The sequence below is a fragment of the Heterodontus francisci genome, chromosome 1 (genome assembly GCF_036365525.1).
Source record: "Heterodontus francisci isolate sHetFra1 chromosome 1, sHetFra1.hap1, whole genome shotgun sequence".
Taxonomy (NCBI): Eukaryota; Metazoa; Chordata; class Chondrichthyes; order Heterodontiformes; family Heterodontidae; genus Heterodontus; species Heterodontus francisci.
In genome coordinates this window covers 113,707,210-113,721,728 of record NC_090371.1, presented here as the reverse complement: position 1 = coordinate 113,721,728, position 14,519 = coordinate 113,707,210, and the positions used below count along the sequence as shown (strand labels likewise).

General features: G+C 44.6%; 1 protein-coding gene across 8 annotated transcripts in view; it reads left to right on the top strand.

Annotated features, from left to right (window-relative positions):
- Positions 1-14,519, top strand: part of slc7a2 (solute carrier family 7 member 2) — a 268,766-nt gene that overhangs the window by 198,800 nt on the left and 55,447 nt on the right. For all 8 annotated transcript variants that reach the window (XM_068034690.1, XM_068034675.1, XM_068034698.1 and 5 more), the window contains 3 exons: positions 5,545-5,710; positions 11,744-11,880; positions 13,524-13,746. In XM_068034690.1, coding sequence (XP_067890791.1) covers positions 5,545-5,710; positions 11,744-11,880; positions 13,524-13,746 — 526 coding nt within the window. The remainder of the gene's footprint in view (positions 1-5,544; positions 5,711-11,743; positions 11,881-13,523; positions 13,747-14,519) is intronic.

The window sequence follows — 14,519 nt, the reverse complement described above, 5'->3', positions numbered from 1 at the left end:
GCACCTTCTTCCCTGTACCCTGCACCACGTCGTGGGAAAGAGCAACAATCTCATGGGAGCTCCATTACCTTCAAGTTTCCCTTCGAATCACATACCATCCTAACTAAGATATATGTTGTCATTCCTTCAATTTCATTAGGTCAAAATCCTGAAATTTCCCACATAAAATCATCCAAACATTGTGGGGGCACTATCATCACAAGGACTGGCTCAATGAAAAGGCTCAACACCACCTTCTCTGGGGATGGGAAGTTAACGCTGTCATACCAGTATGGTAGACAACCCAAGAACAATTTTGTTTAAAAAAAATGATGTCTGGAATATTAGGCCCCCCAAAAGGGTGGGCTGGTGGTTGGGGTGGGGGGGGGTGCATAAAATGGAGTGAGAGGCTGGGGGTGGGGCTTCCTTCCCAATCCCCTCTGTAAATTTACGCAGGGCGGCGGCAAGAAACAGCCCGCCTGCCTAAGGCCAATCAAGGCCCTTAAGTGGCCAATTAACTGGAACTTAAGGACCTCCACCCACCACCACAGGTATTTTACCCTTGGCTGGCAGGCGGCAGAGGCCTCAAAAAGCCAGCTTGATGAAACCAGGTGGCCTTGTGGTGGGGTGGAGGGGCAGCCCTCTTATCAGGCACCCTGTGCCCCACGGAGGGCTGCCCCCGAAGCCCCAACTGCCCCCAATGCACAACACTCCCCCTTGCCTCGCCAGTGCCTGACGGATTGTTCCTAGTGAGGCCCTAAAAACTTATGTTTTTTCTGGGGCCGTCCTTCATTATCTTCAGATAGCTGGGTTATAGTCCCGGCACTGGCCACCGCTCCCAGTGGCGCTGCTGGGATTAAGATGTGCAGGCCTGCTTATTGGCCGGCAGCTCCATTAGGCGGGCTTCCTGCCTCAATGAGGTGGAAGACTGGTCCAAGACTAATTAAGGGCCTGGGGATCGTAAAATCCGGTCTGGCTCCCCAGGCCCGTGGAGGCGGGCTCATCACCGACTTTTCAGCCGGTGGACGGGGCCCCCTCCAACTAAAACTTCCAGCCGGTATTTGAAAATAAATCATACAATCATAGACAAATACAGCACAGAAGACGGCCATTTGACCCATTTTGCTTGTGCTGGCTTTATTTTTGAAAGAGCTATCAAATTTGTCCTACTCCCTCCTCTTTCCCTATAGCCCTGCAAGTTTTTCATTTTCAAGTATTGTTATGATCTCCGTGGAGATCACCATCAAACCAACATTATTGCCTCAGAAAAATCACAAACTTGGAATCCAAAGTCATAGCAACTAACAGTTCATTTAGCAAGTCATCTCTTTAGATAATGGCCTGCAGACGCTCCTCCACCAGTCTCGCACTACAAACTCTATCAGAGTATTTAATTCCCTCGTGTAAGTTATGATTGAGTCTGCCTCTGCCGACCTTTCAAGCAGTGCATTCCAGATTTTAAAAACTTGGTGCATAAAGGTTTTTTCTCTTGTTGCTTTTGTTTTTTTTTTGTCAATCACCTTAAAACTGTGTGCACTGGTTACCAACCCTTCTGCCACTGGAAACAGTTTCTCTTTATTTACTCAACAAAAACCTTTCATGAATTTGAACACCCAGCTTCTCTAGTATCTCCATGTAACTGGAGTCATTCATCCCTGTTACTATTCAAGTAAATCTCCACTGACCCTCTCCATCCTTCCTAAAATGCGGTTTCCAGAATTGAACACAGTACTCCAGCTGAGGCCTCGCCAGTCTTTTATAAAGATTTAGCATAACTTCCTTGCTTTTGTGCTCATCATCTCTTACTTATAAAGCAAAGCATCCCATATGCCTTTTTAATATCCTTCTCAACTTGTCCTACCCCTTTCAAAGACTTGTTACTTAGTTGTGTACACTCCCAGGTGTCTCTATTTTTTAAATTGTAGCATTTGGTTTATGTTGCCTTTCCTCATTCTTCCTTCCAAAATGATTCACTCACACTTCTCTGCACTAAATTTCATCTATGTGTCTGCCCATTTCACCAGTCTGTCTGTCTGTATCCTCCTGATTATTTACTACATTGAGTTTCATGTCATCTGCAAACTTTGATGTTTTGCCCAGTGTCTTCACGTCCAAATCATTAATCTATTATTAATAGTCCCAACATTGACCACTGTGGGATACCACTGCACACTTCATTCCAGTATGAAAACAACCATTCATGTCTGCTTGCTATCCTTTAGTCAATTTCATATCCACGCAGCCACTGCCCCTTTAATCCCATGGGCTTCAATTTTGTTGACCAATCCATGATATGGTACAATTTAAATGCCTTTTGCAAGTCCAGATACACAATATCAACAGCATTACCCTCATTCTCCTTTATTTCATCAAAGAACTCAACCAAGTTTGTCAAATACAATTTGCCTTTAATAACTCTGTGCTGGCTTTAATATCTCTCTAAGTTTCCCCACTATCAATGTTAGGCTTACTGGCCTGTAATAGCTCCCCTTTTTTGAACAGGTTTGTAAAATTTGCAATCATCCAATCCGCTGGCTGGGTGATGGAGGGGAGGTAGGATTGGAAGATTATAGCTTTTGCAATTTCCACCCTTACTTCCCTCAGCAAGCTAAGATACATCCCAACCAGACTGGGTGACTTTTCTGGGACATATATGGGAAAATGAAATGAGAATGAATCATTTTAGTTGAGGAATTTGAATTAGTATAGATGTGATCGGCCAAATGTGCATATCTGATGACTCCCCATGTGCCACAATAATATACGGAAAATACACTGTTCCCTCCCAGACTTCTGCCACCAGTCTATCCAAACTTTACAGGGTCAGGGACACATCTCGTACTTCCCATGACATTGACTGATGCCCACACAACAAGGAGTTCATCTAGTGCATGCAGTTTGACCCAAAGGGCATGAATTCTGGCACAAATATAGCTGATTGGAGTCTAGACTCTCAGATGGGGCCCACATGGAGTCATACCTAGCACAAAGGAAGATGGTTGTGGTTGTTGGAGGTCAATCATCTCAGTCCCAGGACATCACTGCATACGTTCCTCAGGGTAGTGTCCTCAGCCCAACCATCTTCAGCTACTTCATCATAAGGTCAGAAGTGGGGATGTTCGCTGATGATTGCACAATGTTCAGTATCATTTGTGACTCCTCAGATACTGACACAGCCAGTGTCCATATGCAGCAAGACCTGGACAACATCCTGGTTTGAGTTGATAAGTGGCAAGTAACATTCACGCCACACAAGTGCCAGGCAATGACCATCTCAAACAAGAGAGAATCTAACCATCTCCCCTTGATGTTCAATGGAATTACCATCGCTGAATCCCCCACTATCAACATCCTGGGCGTTACCATTAATCAGAAACTGAACTGGAGCAGCCACATAAATATACTGGCTACAAGAGCAGGTCAGAGGCTAGGAATCCTGCACCGAGTAACTCACCTCCTGTCTCCCCAATGTCTGTCCGCCATCTACAAGGCACAAGTCAGGAGTGTGATGGAATACACTCCACTTGCCTGGATGGGTGCAGCTCCAACAACACTCAAGAAGCTCAATACCATCCAGGACAAAGCAGGCTGCTTGATTGGCACCCCATCCACCACCTTCAACATTCACTCCTTTCAAAACTGACGCACAGTGGTAGCCGTGTGTATCATCTACAAGATGCACTGCAGCAACTCAACAAGGCTCCTTCGACAGCACCTTCCAAATCCATGACCTCTACCACCTAGAAGGACAAGGGTAGCAGATGCATGGGAACACCACCACCTCCAAGTTCCCCTCCAAGCTATACTCCATCCTGACATGGAACTATATCGCTGTTCCTTCACTGTCACTGGGTCAAAATCCCTGAAACTCCCTTCCTAACAGCACTGTGGGTGTACCTACCCCACATGGACTGCAGCGGTTCTAGAAGGCAGCTCACCACCACCTTCTCAAGGGCAATTAGGGATGGGCAATAAATGGTGGCCTGGCCAGCGACGCCCAGACCCCATGAATGAATTAAAAAGAACAGAGACAGTGATGTTGTAGTTTTCTTTATGCTGAGAATTCTCATAGTGATCAGTGATAGAATTTCTTTCTGCACGCTCAAGTGGAATCAGCTCTTTCCTCAGCCAATAATAGTATTTGATTTGATTTTTCCAAATGATTTGAAAACCTACGGTAAAATGAATTTAAGGTTTTTGAAGTAAAATTTCACATGAAGACGATATTAATATATTAGTTGTTATTTCAGACGGAGAGCCTTTATTTTGTTTGTTCTGGGTTAAAACCATTATTCTTTGCAGAGAGGAAAAAAATATTTTCAGGACAGCTGTCTTAGTCATTTTTTTCCAAAATCATTCATTGACATTCTTATTTCATCCAATGCTGTGTGACCCACTAGTGGCCAGAATGGCACCTGTGTCTGCTCTCAGGTACCACCATGCCTATCAGAGGTATATTGGACAGATTCTCAGATAACCTGGGAATACCTTAGACAAGATGTCAAACTGTTGCTGGGATGTAAATTTTGTGGGCAAAGGAAATACACCCCCCCCCCCCCACCTTCTCCTTAGGTGGAATTTGCTGCACAGAGCAAAAGGTACAGGTCTTTGCCATGACTATGTCCTTTCCCATTTTCTGAACCAGAGTAGAATTTTGCTAATTTTGTGCAATTAACATTAAACAATGGCTGGAATTTTACGCCCCCTCAAAGAACAGGATGGTGGCGGTGGGTGGGGTGGGGGGGGATGGTGGGTGGGCGGTGACGTAAAATGGAGCAGGAGGTTCGGGGGGTTCTTCCCAACCTGATCCCACCTCTGCCGCCATTTTACGCAGGGCAGCAGCGCGCCTGCCCCAGGCCAATCCAGGATTTTAAATGGCCAGTTAATGTCCACTTAAGGGCCTCCACCCACCGCCATGGGGATTTTACCCTTGGCTGGCGGACGGCCCAGGCTGGAGAAAAGCTGCCTGTTAAAAGTAGGCGGTTTTCTGGGGGTGGGGGTGGTGGGGGGGTGCCTCCTGATCAGGCACTCTGTGCCCGACGGAGGGCTGCCCCTGATGCCCTAACCACCCCCAACACCCAACATGCCCCTTGTCCCCCCCAATCAACCACTCTTGCCTTGCCGAGGCCCGATTGATGCCCCCGGCGAGGCCCCAAAAACTTACCGGTTCTCCGGGGCGCCTCGACATCTTCCGTCTTCAGCTGGGTTGCAGTCCCAGCAGTGGCCACTGATCCCTGGTAGCGCTGCTGGGACAGAGCACTGCCAGCCCATTGATTGGCCAGCATTAAGTGGGACTTCCTGCTTTAATGAAGTGGAAGGACCACCCCAGACTTGTTAAGGGCCTTGGAACCGCAAAATGTGGTCTGGATCCCCAGGCCAGGCGGAGGCAGGATTGCCACCGATTTTTCAGTCAGTGGCAGCTCCCATCCGCCGAGGATAAAATTCCGGCCAATATCTCGGCTATATCCTTTTGTAATTACTCCTGTCTGCTGTGAAAATACTTTGCTGTGTGTGACGAAACTGTACGTTGATGCATTTATACGTTTAATGTTCTGTGCACCTTAGGTCTTCTGTCATTTGGTGTGAAGGAGTCTGCATGGGTCACCAAAATATTTACAGCCATCAACATCGTGGTCCTTATATTTGTTATGATCACGGGGTTTGTGAAAGGAGACACTGCGAACTGGAAGATCAGCGAGGAGACTCTCATAAACTTCACAGCTATTACAAAGTAAGTTTGTTGAAAGCAACTGGATACCACAGAAATAATTTATTCCAGTAGTTATTTACACATTTAATACAGTAGGATATTTAATATGAGAAAGTTTTGAATCTTGTTGGGAGACACAGAAAACCTTTAGCTGTTAAGAAACACAGTTTTGGTAAACAATTTACCTTTCTGCTGTTATGCAGCACAATTGCGTATATAGCCATGGCCTTTTTATCAGGGATGCTTTTAACCAACGTAGACTGTGGCGCATCAATTTGGTGTCCTGTTCCAGGGATGCAATGCTGTGCCCACGTTTCCATTCTGTTTTCTGATGTTTTAAACAGTCCAGTAAGTGAGCTGGGCATTTTTTCATATGTCTCCCAACAGTTGGCTGCAAGAACCTGGGAACAGGAAAGCTGCTCTTCCTCTGCACTGAGGATTGTTTTATAGAACAGGAGACATAATTAGATTGGAAAGAGGAAAGTTATCAGAATCAAAAATACTTAAAAATAAATACAACTGTATTTGAATATTTGAAACTGTATTAGAAAAGACCTTAACAATAGTGTTTTCTGTCAAAGTGAAACAACAAATTTGTTTATCCATACCATGTTTATTACAAATGAGCTGGTCATACATTTTGAGGTTCTTGTTAAGTAACTGTAGACCTTTGAAATCAGATTAGTGGAACAACCATGCAACAAGTAAGTACATGAAAATATGAGCTTGTTCAGTTTAAGTGTAATTAACCAAATCTTTGTTTATGAGTGAAACTGATTCATTCAAATATGTATGCCAGATCAGTGTGCGGTAACCATTTTTGATTCTATGAAATGTACTGATTTTAAAATGTAAAATGCTATGTAACTGGTACCAGCACTGTAGTCTTAGTACAAAGAACATCTTTCCAAAATCTGTCTACATATCTGCTCCTCTACCTCCCGTTGGCTGTTGGGAGGCCTGTAGTAAACCCCCAACATCGTGACTGCACCCTTCCTATTCCTGAGCTCTACCCATATTACCTCGCTGCATGACCCCTCCGAGGTGTCCTCCCGCAGTACAGCTGTGATATTCTCCTTAACCAGGAATGCAACTCCCCCACCCCTTTTACATCCCCCTCTATCCCACCTGAAGCTTCTAAATCCCGGAACATTTAGCTGCCAATCCTGTCCTTCCCTCAACCAAGTCTCTGTAATAGCAACAACATCATAGTTCCAAGTACTAATCCAAGCTCTAAGTTCATCTGCCTTACCTGTTATACTTCTCGCATTGAAACAAATGCACTTCAGACCACCAGTCCCGCTGTGCTCAGCAACATCTCCCTGCCTGCTCTTCCTCTTAGTCTCACTGGCCTTATTTACTAGTTCCCCCTCAGTTAGTTCACCTGCTGACCTACTGCTCTGGTTCCCACCCCCCCCCCGCCACACTAGTTTAAACCCTCCCGAGTGACGCTAGCAAACCTCGCAGCCAGGATATTTGTGCCCCTCCAGTTTAGATGCAACCCGTCTTTCTTGTACAGGTCCCACCTGTCCCTGAAGAGATCCCAATGGTCCAGATATCTGAAACCCTCCCTACTACAGCAGCTGTTCAGCCACGTGTTTCGCTGCACTATATTCCTATTTCTAGCCTCACTGGCACGTGGCACAGGAAGTAATCCCGAGATTACAACCCTAGAGGTCCTGTCTTTTAACTTTCTACCTAACTCCCCAAACTCCCCCTGCAGGACCTTGTCACTATTCCTGCCCATGTCCTTGGTACCGATGTGTACCACAACCTCTGGCTGTTCACCCTCCCCCTTCAGAATGCCCCCTGTCCGTTCAGAGACATCCTTGACCCTGGCACCAGGGAGGCAACATACCATCCTGGAGTCTCTTTCACGTCCACAGAAGTGCTTATCTGTGCCCCTGACTATAGAGTCCCCTATAACTATTGCTCTTCTGCGCTTTGTCCCTCCTTGCTGAACAACAGTGCCAGCTGTGGTGCCACTGCTCTGGCTTCTGCTGTTGTTTTCCCCTGATAGGCCATCCCCCCCAGCAGTATCCAAAACGGTATACTTGTTCGAGAGGGGGTTAGCCACAGGGGATTCCTGCACTGACTGCCTGCCCCTTCTAGCGGTCACCCATCTCTCTGCCTGCACCTTGGGTGTAACCACTTCTCGAAAACTCCTATCTATGACGCTTTCTGCCACCTGCATGCTCCGAAGTGCATCCAGTTGCTGCTCCAACTGATCCATGCGGTCAGTGAGGAGCTGCAACTGGGTACACGTCCTGCAGATGTAGTCGTCCGGAATGCTGGAAGCGTCACGGACCTCCCACATCTCACAGGTGAAGCACTTTACCCCTCTAACTGACATTTCTAGCACTAATTAATAAATTAATTTAAAATAAATAAATACTTATTAAATCCTTACTAAATTATATTAGAATTAACTATATCGTCCCTAGTGCTAGATTTCTACTATAAATATTAAATGCTAACTAATACAGCAATCTCCTCCCTCCGGTTTAGTTACTCTACATATTAATTAATTAGTTAATTAGGGTTTTAATCAATTTTTATCAATGTTTTATTTTCAAATTCAGTACTGATTCCCTAACAGCCAATCAGGTCACAGCTTTCCTGTGACATCACTTTTTCAGTTTTTTTAGTTTATTTTCCCAGTTTTTTTTACCCGTGGTAAGTTTTTTATACTTACCGGTCCGGAACTCCGCCCTCCGAGTCTTCTCCCTGGATGTAGGCCGCGAATCCCCGAGGTAAGTTTTTTATACTTACCGGTCCGGAACTCCGCCCTCTGAGTCTTCTCCCTGCTCTGTCCTGCTCTTGTAGCCACAGTATTTATATGGCTACTCCAGTTCAGTTTCTGGTCAATGGTAGCCCCTAGGATGTTGATAGTGGGGGATTCAGCGATGGTAATGCCATTGAATGTCATGGGGAGATGGTTAGATTCTCTCTTGTTGGAGATGGTCATTGCCTGGCACTTGTGTGGCATGAATTTTACTTGCCACTTCTCAGCCCAAGCCTGGATATTGTCCAGGTCTTGCTGCATTTCTACCCGGACTGCTTCAGTATCTGAGGAGTCACAAATGGTGCTGAACATTGTGCAATCATCAGCGAACATCCCCACTTCTGACCTTATGATTGAAGGAAGGTCATTGATGAAGCAGCTGAAGATGGTTGGGCCGAGGACACTACCCTGAGGAACTCCTGCAGTGATGTCCTGGAGCTCAGATGATTGACCTCCAACAACCACAACCATCTTCCTTTGCGCTAGGTATGACTTCAGCCAGCGGAGGGTTTTCCCCCTGATTCCCATTGACTTCAGTTTTGCTAGGGCTCCTTGATGCCATACTCGGTCAAATGCTGCCTTGATGTCAAGGGCAGTCACTCTCACCTCAGCTCTTGAGTTCAGCTCTTTTGTCAATGTTTGAACCAAGGCTGTAATGAGGTCAGGAGCTGAGTGGCCCTGGCGGAACCCAAACTGAGCATCACTGAGCAGGTTATTGCTAAGCAAGTGCCGCTTGATGACACTGTTGATGACACCTTCCATCACTTTACTGATGACTGAGAGTAGGCTGATGGGGCAGTAATTGGCCGGGTTGGACTTGTCCTGCTTTTTGCGTACAGGACGTACCTGGGCAATTTTCCACATTGCAGGGTAGATGCCAGTGTTGTAGCTGTACTGAAACAGCTTGGATAGGGGTGCGGCAAGTTCTGGAGCACAGGTCTTCAGTACTATTGCTGGAATGTTGTCAGGGCCCACAGCCTTTGCAGTATTCAGTGCCTTCAGTCGTTTCTTGATATGACGCGGAGTGAATCGAATTGGCTGAAGTCTGGCATCTGTGATGCTGTGGACTTCAGGAGGAGGCCGAGATGGATCATCAACTCGGCACTTCTGGCTGAAGATTGTTGCAAATGCTTCAGCCTTATCTTTCGCACTGATGTGCTGGGCTCCTCCATCATTGAGGATGGGGATATTTGTGGAGCGAGCTCCTCCAGTTAGTTGTTTAATTGTCCACCACCATTCACGGCTGGATGTGGCAGGACTGCAGAGCTTAGATCTGATCCATTTGTTATGGGATTGCTTCGCTCTGTCTGTCGCATGCTGCTTACGCAGTTTGGCATGCAGATAGTCCTGTGTTGTAGCTTCACCAGGTTGACACCTCATTTTGAGGTATGCCTGGTGCTGCTCCTGGCATGCCCTCCTGCACTCTTCATTGAAGCAGGGTTGGTCTCCTGGCTTGATGGTAATGGTGGAGTGGAGGATATGCCGGGCCATGAGGTTACAGATTGTGGCTGAGTACAATTCTTCTGCTGCTGATGGCCCACAGCGCCTCATGGATGCCTAGTTTTGCATTGCTAGATCTGTTCGAAATCTATCCCATTTAGCACGGTGGTAGTGCCACACAACACGATGGAGGGTATCCTCAATGTGAAGGCGGGACTTCGTCTCCACAACGACTCTGCGGTGGTCACTCCTACCAATACTGTCATGGACAGATGCACCTGTGGCAGGCAGATTGGTGAGGACGAGGTCAAGTATGTTTTCCCCTCTTGTTGGTTCCCTCACCTTCTGCCACATACCCAGTCTAGCAGTTATGTCCTTTAGGACTCGGCCAGCTCGGTCAGTCGTGGTGCTACCGAGCCACTTGTGGTGATGGACATTGAAGTCCCCCACCCAGAGTACATTCTGTGCCCTCGCCACCCTCAGTGCATCCTCCAAGTGCTGTTCAACATGGAGAAGTGCCGACTCATCAGCTGAGGGAGGGCAGTAGGTGGTAATCAGCAGGAGGTTTCCTTGTCCATGTTTGATGTGATGCCATGAGACTTCATGGGGTCCAGAGTTGATGTTGAGGACTCCCAGGGCAACTCCCTCCCTGCTGTATACCACTGTGCCACCACCTCTGGTGGATCTGTCCTGCCGGTGGGACAGGACATACCCGGGGATGGTGATGGCAGAGTCTGGTTCATTGTCTGTCAGGTATGATTCCGTGAGTATGACTATGTCAGGCTGTTGCTTGACTAGTCTATTGGACAGCTCTCCCAACTTTGGCACAAGCCCCCAGATGTTAGTAAAGAGTATTTTGCAGGGTCAACAGTGGTGGTTTTGCCATTGTCGTTTCCGGTGCCTAGGTCAATGCCGGGTGGTCTGTCCGGTTTCATTCCTTTTAATGACTTTGTAGTGGTTAGATACAACTGAGTGGCTTGCTAGGCCATTTCAGAGGGCATTGCTGTGGGTCTACAGTCACATGTAATCCAGACCAGGTAAGGAGAGCAGATTTCCTTCCCTAAAGGACATTAGTGAACCAAATGGGGTTTTACAACAATCGACAATGTTTTCATGACCATCAGTAGACTAGCTTTTTAATTCCACATTTATTAATTGAATTCAAATTCCGCCTTCTGCTGTGGTGGGATTTGAACCCATGTCCCCAGAGCAATACCCTGGGTCTCTGGGTTACTAGTCCAGTGACAATACCACTACGCCACCGCCTCCCCTAAGAGTGCTACCAACTGAGCCATGGATTGCTGGGCAGCTGAGTTTGTTTTTCACAACCCTAAAACTGTCTGCAGTTATGCATATGGAAAACTCTCCGAGCATCACCTTTTACAAGATTTGTGTAATTTTGAGTAGAAATTTCAAGTAGAGAGACAGATTTTATGACTTACATTTCAGTTTTTAAATACAAATAGTTTTTTTCAATAATACAAATGTAGAAAATATAACTACAATTAAGTTAGTAAGTAGCAATTCAATAATTGGATTGTTACATGGTAACAGCCTCCAATAACAAACTTGAGAAAATGACCAGTAAAAAGTATTGATCATGTATTAATAAAAAGCTCAACTATGTACACTATGTAATTCTGTTATTACCACACCTTTTTGTCTGTTGTATCCTTAAAAAAGAAATGTTATTTTCATGTATCTGTGCAGTTGCCTAAATATCTTGCATTGAAAATATTTTTTCCAAAATGATGTTGCATAAGTAGCTGAAAGTTGAATGTGTTCTGTAAATATAATGTACATTTTTTTCCCTTTCCTATGTTTTGTAGCAATCTGTCATCTTATGAGAATGTCACCAGCATTTATGGTATAGGTGGTTTTACACCATATGGATTAGCTGGAACATTAGCTGGTGCTGCTACCTGCTTTTATGCCTTTGTTGGGTTTGACTGTATTGCTACTACAGGTAAGGACCATGAGTATATTAATCACTGCATCATTTAGTCTGATGGTTTATGCAGCAACAACCTGTCATCTGCAGTGATTTTTAATTTGAACACTGCATTGATAAATTTAGTGCTTCCACACTCTAGTACCGAAGCATGGATCAGATATTGGACTATAACGCCATATCCCTGCTTCTCTAATCTGTGCTCCCTTTGAACATGGCTCCCTTCTGAGAGAGCTAAATTTACCCTGTAATTGATCCCCAACAATCCCATGCAATTAGGGGCTAAAACTAATAATCACAATTTCACATTCTATCCCATTGTAGGGATCTTCTATGTGCAATTACAATTCTAGACTTGGCCCCATAATTATTTCTTAGTCAATTTTTGTGTTTATTAACATGTGGTGTAGGTGCTAGAGAATGAAATGCTTTTCCTTCTTCACCATTCATTGTCATTATCAAATGCATATCATGTGATATACAAACTAAAGTTTCTAATCTGCCCCAACAATATGCTTAGCTCTGATGTCAGACAAGTACTCCACTGCATAAGTGTGATTTTCTTTATTCAGTTTCACACCCCACAGTCATCTTTTTGGCTTCGCAGTCCAGGAGTTTGATTTCTACTGGTAGCATACTGGTTACTACTCTTGCATAAAATTCCTTTGTGCACTATTTTAGTGCAGTTGTTAACTTGTTTATTTTAAATGGGAAATTACTGTGTTAAATAATACACAAAGGAATTTTACACAAATGTGTTTACCAATGTGCTAAGAAATGAAGTTCCCCTCTTCCCATGTCAATTTATGGCAACTTGTGGGTAGTTTGTTCTGTGTCGGCACCCATTAAGAACTGAGTTGAGACAGCACAAACACATTTCTCAGACTTTCAGTTTTACATGTTTGTCAAACAAAGGTGATTGTAAACTTAAGAACATGCAAAATATATTTTGATTTGTAAATTATTAAGGAAAATTCAAGAATTTTTAATGTTCAAGCAGTTCCAATTCTGGAGTGAATTACTACAATCTGTTTCACAATGTCAAATTCATAAGGAATTACAGTTTATGGGATGCAAGATAACATCAGTACTTAATTGTCTTTTTGTTACTGTGTAAATATATACCACGCAGAATTTTTTCATGCTGCTTCTACACCAAAGAATGTTCGACTTAATATTTTGTATCTCCTAATATTTTATTCCTTTTGGATGGAATTTAGTAAATAAATTCTGTCATGAAATGTATTGATGCTTCATTTATGTCCCAAATATCATTATACTTGGCCCTATTATATTATTGCAACCCCTTCCATTACTCTTCATGTATGAGAGAACATTCAAATGTTCTATGCCCAGACCTTGGGTTGTATACTATACAGTCTACAAATATAGCCCAAAGAGGCTCAGCCTATTTTTCCTCCTTTTCATGTTGCTTTCTCCCTCTTTTGATCCAAATGCAAGCACTGAACCTCTCCTCATCATCTAAATGACAGTATGATTGAGATCAGAAATTAATCATCTGGTAAATGTGGAGCAGGAGCAGCTCAGAAGAATTTTCTGGGTCTGGGTTTTCGAAGATCAACTCACCTAACAAAGCTCATCTTACCATCCCATCTATTTGTATTCAAACCAAACATTGTTCTTTGGTTCCACTTCAGGTGAAGAGGTGAAAAATCCCCAAAAGGCTATTCCCATAGGAATCGTGACTTCCCTTTTGGTTTGCTTCTTGGCTTACTTTGGAGTTTCCGCAGCACTGACCCTCATGATGCCTTACTACCTACTGGATGCAAGAAGCCCACTTCCAGTTGCCTTTGCATATGTTGGCTGGGATCCTGCAAAATACCTAGTGGCAGTGGGATCCCTCTGTGCACTTTCAACAAGGTATGAAGAGAAAATTCAGTTATTTTTCATAACAGACCATTGGAATGGCTTATTGCGTAGTATGCATACAAACACACATTAGATTCAGAATTTCTGCTTCCTTACATCAGTTGAAGTTGTTTCGTAATTGATCATCTTTAAAATTGTGATGTATTTCCTCAGTGAGGAAAGAGCTCATCCCTACAGTTTGCGTTTAATGGTTAGTATGTCCATTTGAGCACCTTATCTTGTCTACCTTTCTACTGTCACTCCCACCAAGATATTCTCCCTTCTCTATTCCCTCAGCCGTGGCACTGCACTTAAATCCATTTGATTTAATTACTCTCCTGTCCTCCTTAAACCTCTCCCTCCATATAAACTGATCTACTCATATGTTTCACCACTCCTTCTCTGCTCCAGAGTCTCTCTATTCCCACGGTCGTAATTGCAGGCAAGGACCTCTCCTTGTATCCTTCACCACCCACATCCCCTATCCACTTTAACCCACTCCCATCTGCATCCACTGCTGCAATACATGTTTCCCCAAGTCACTTACCACTATACTTCCAAACTTCCAACTGTCCAGTCTTTCACAAGAATACTTCTGTAACTGCCTATCTACTCAACCACTTGCTTACTGTGGGAATATCACTTGCCTCTCCATGTGTAAATCTGGGCTTGATTGTGGGATGGTGTTTTAAGTGGCTCACAGTGTCAGTTTTGAATCTTACAGCGCTTTCAGTCCATGGATAGCCTTCCCGTCCTACCGCCGTTGTGCCCTTAATTGGGCAGTT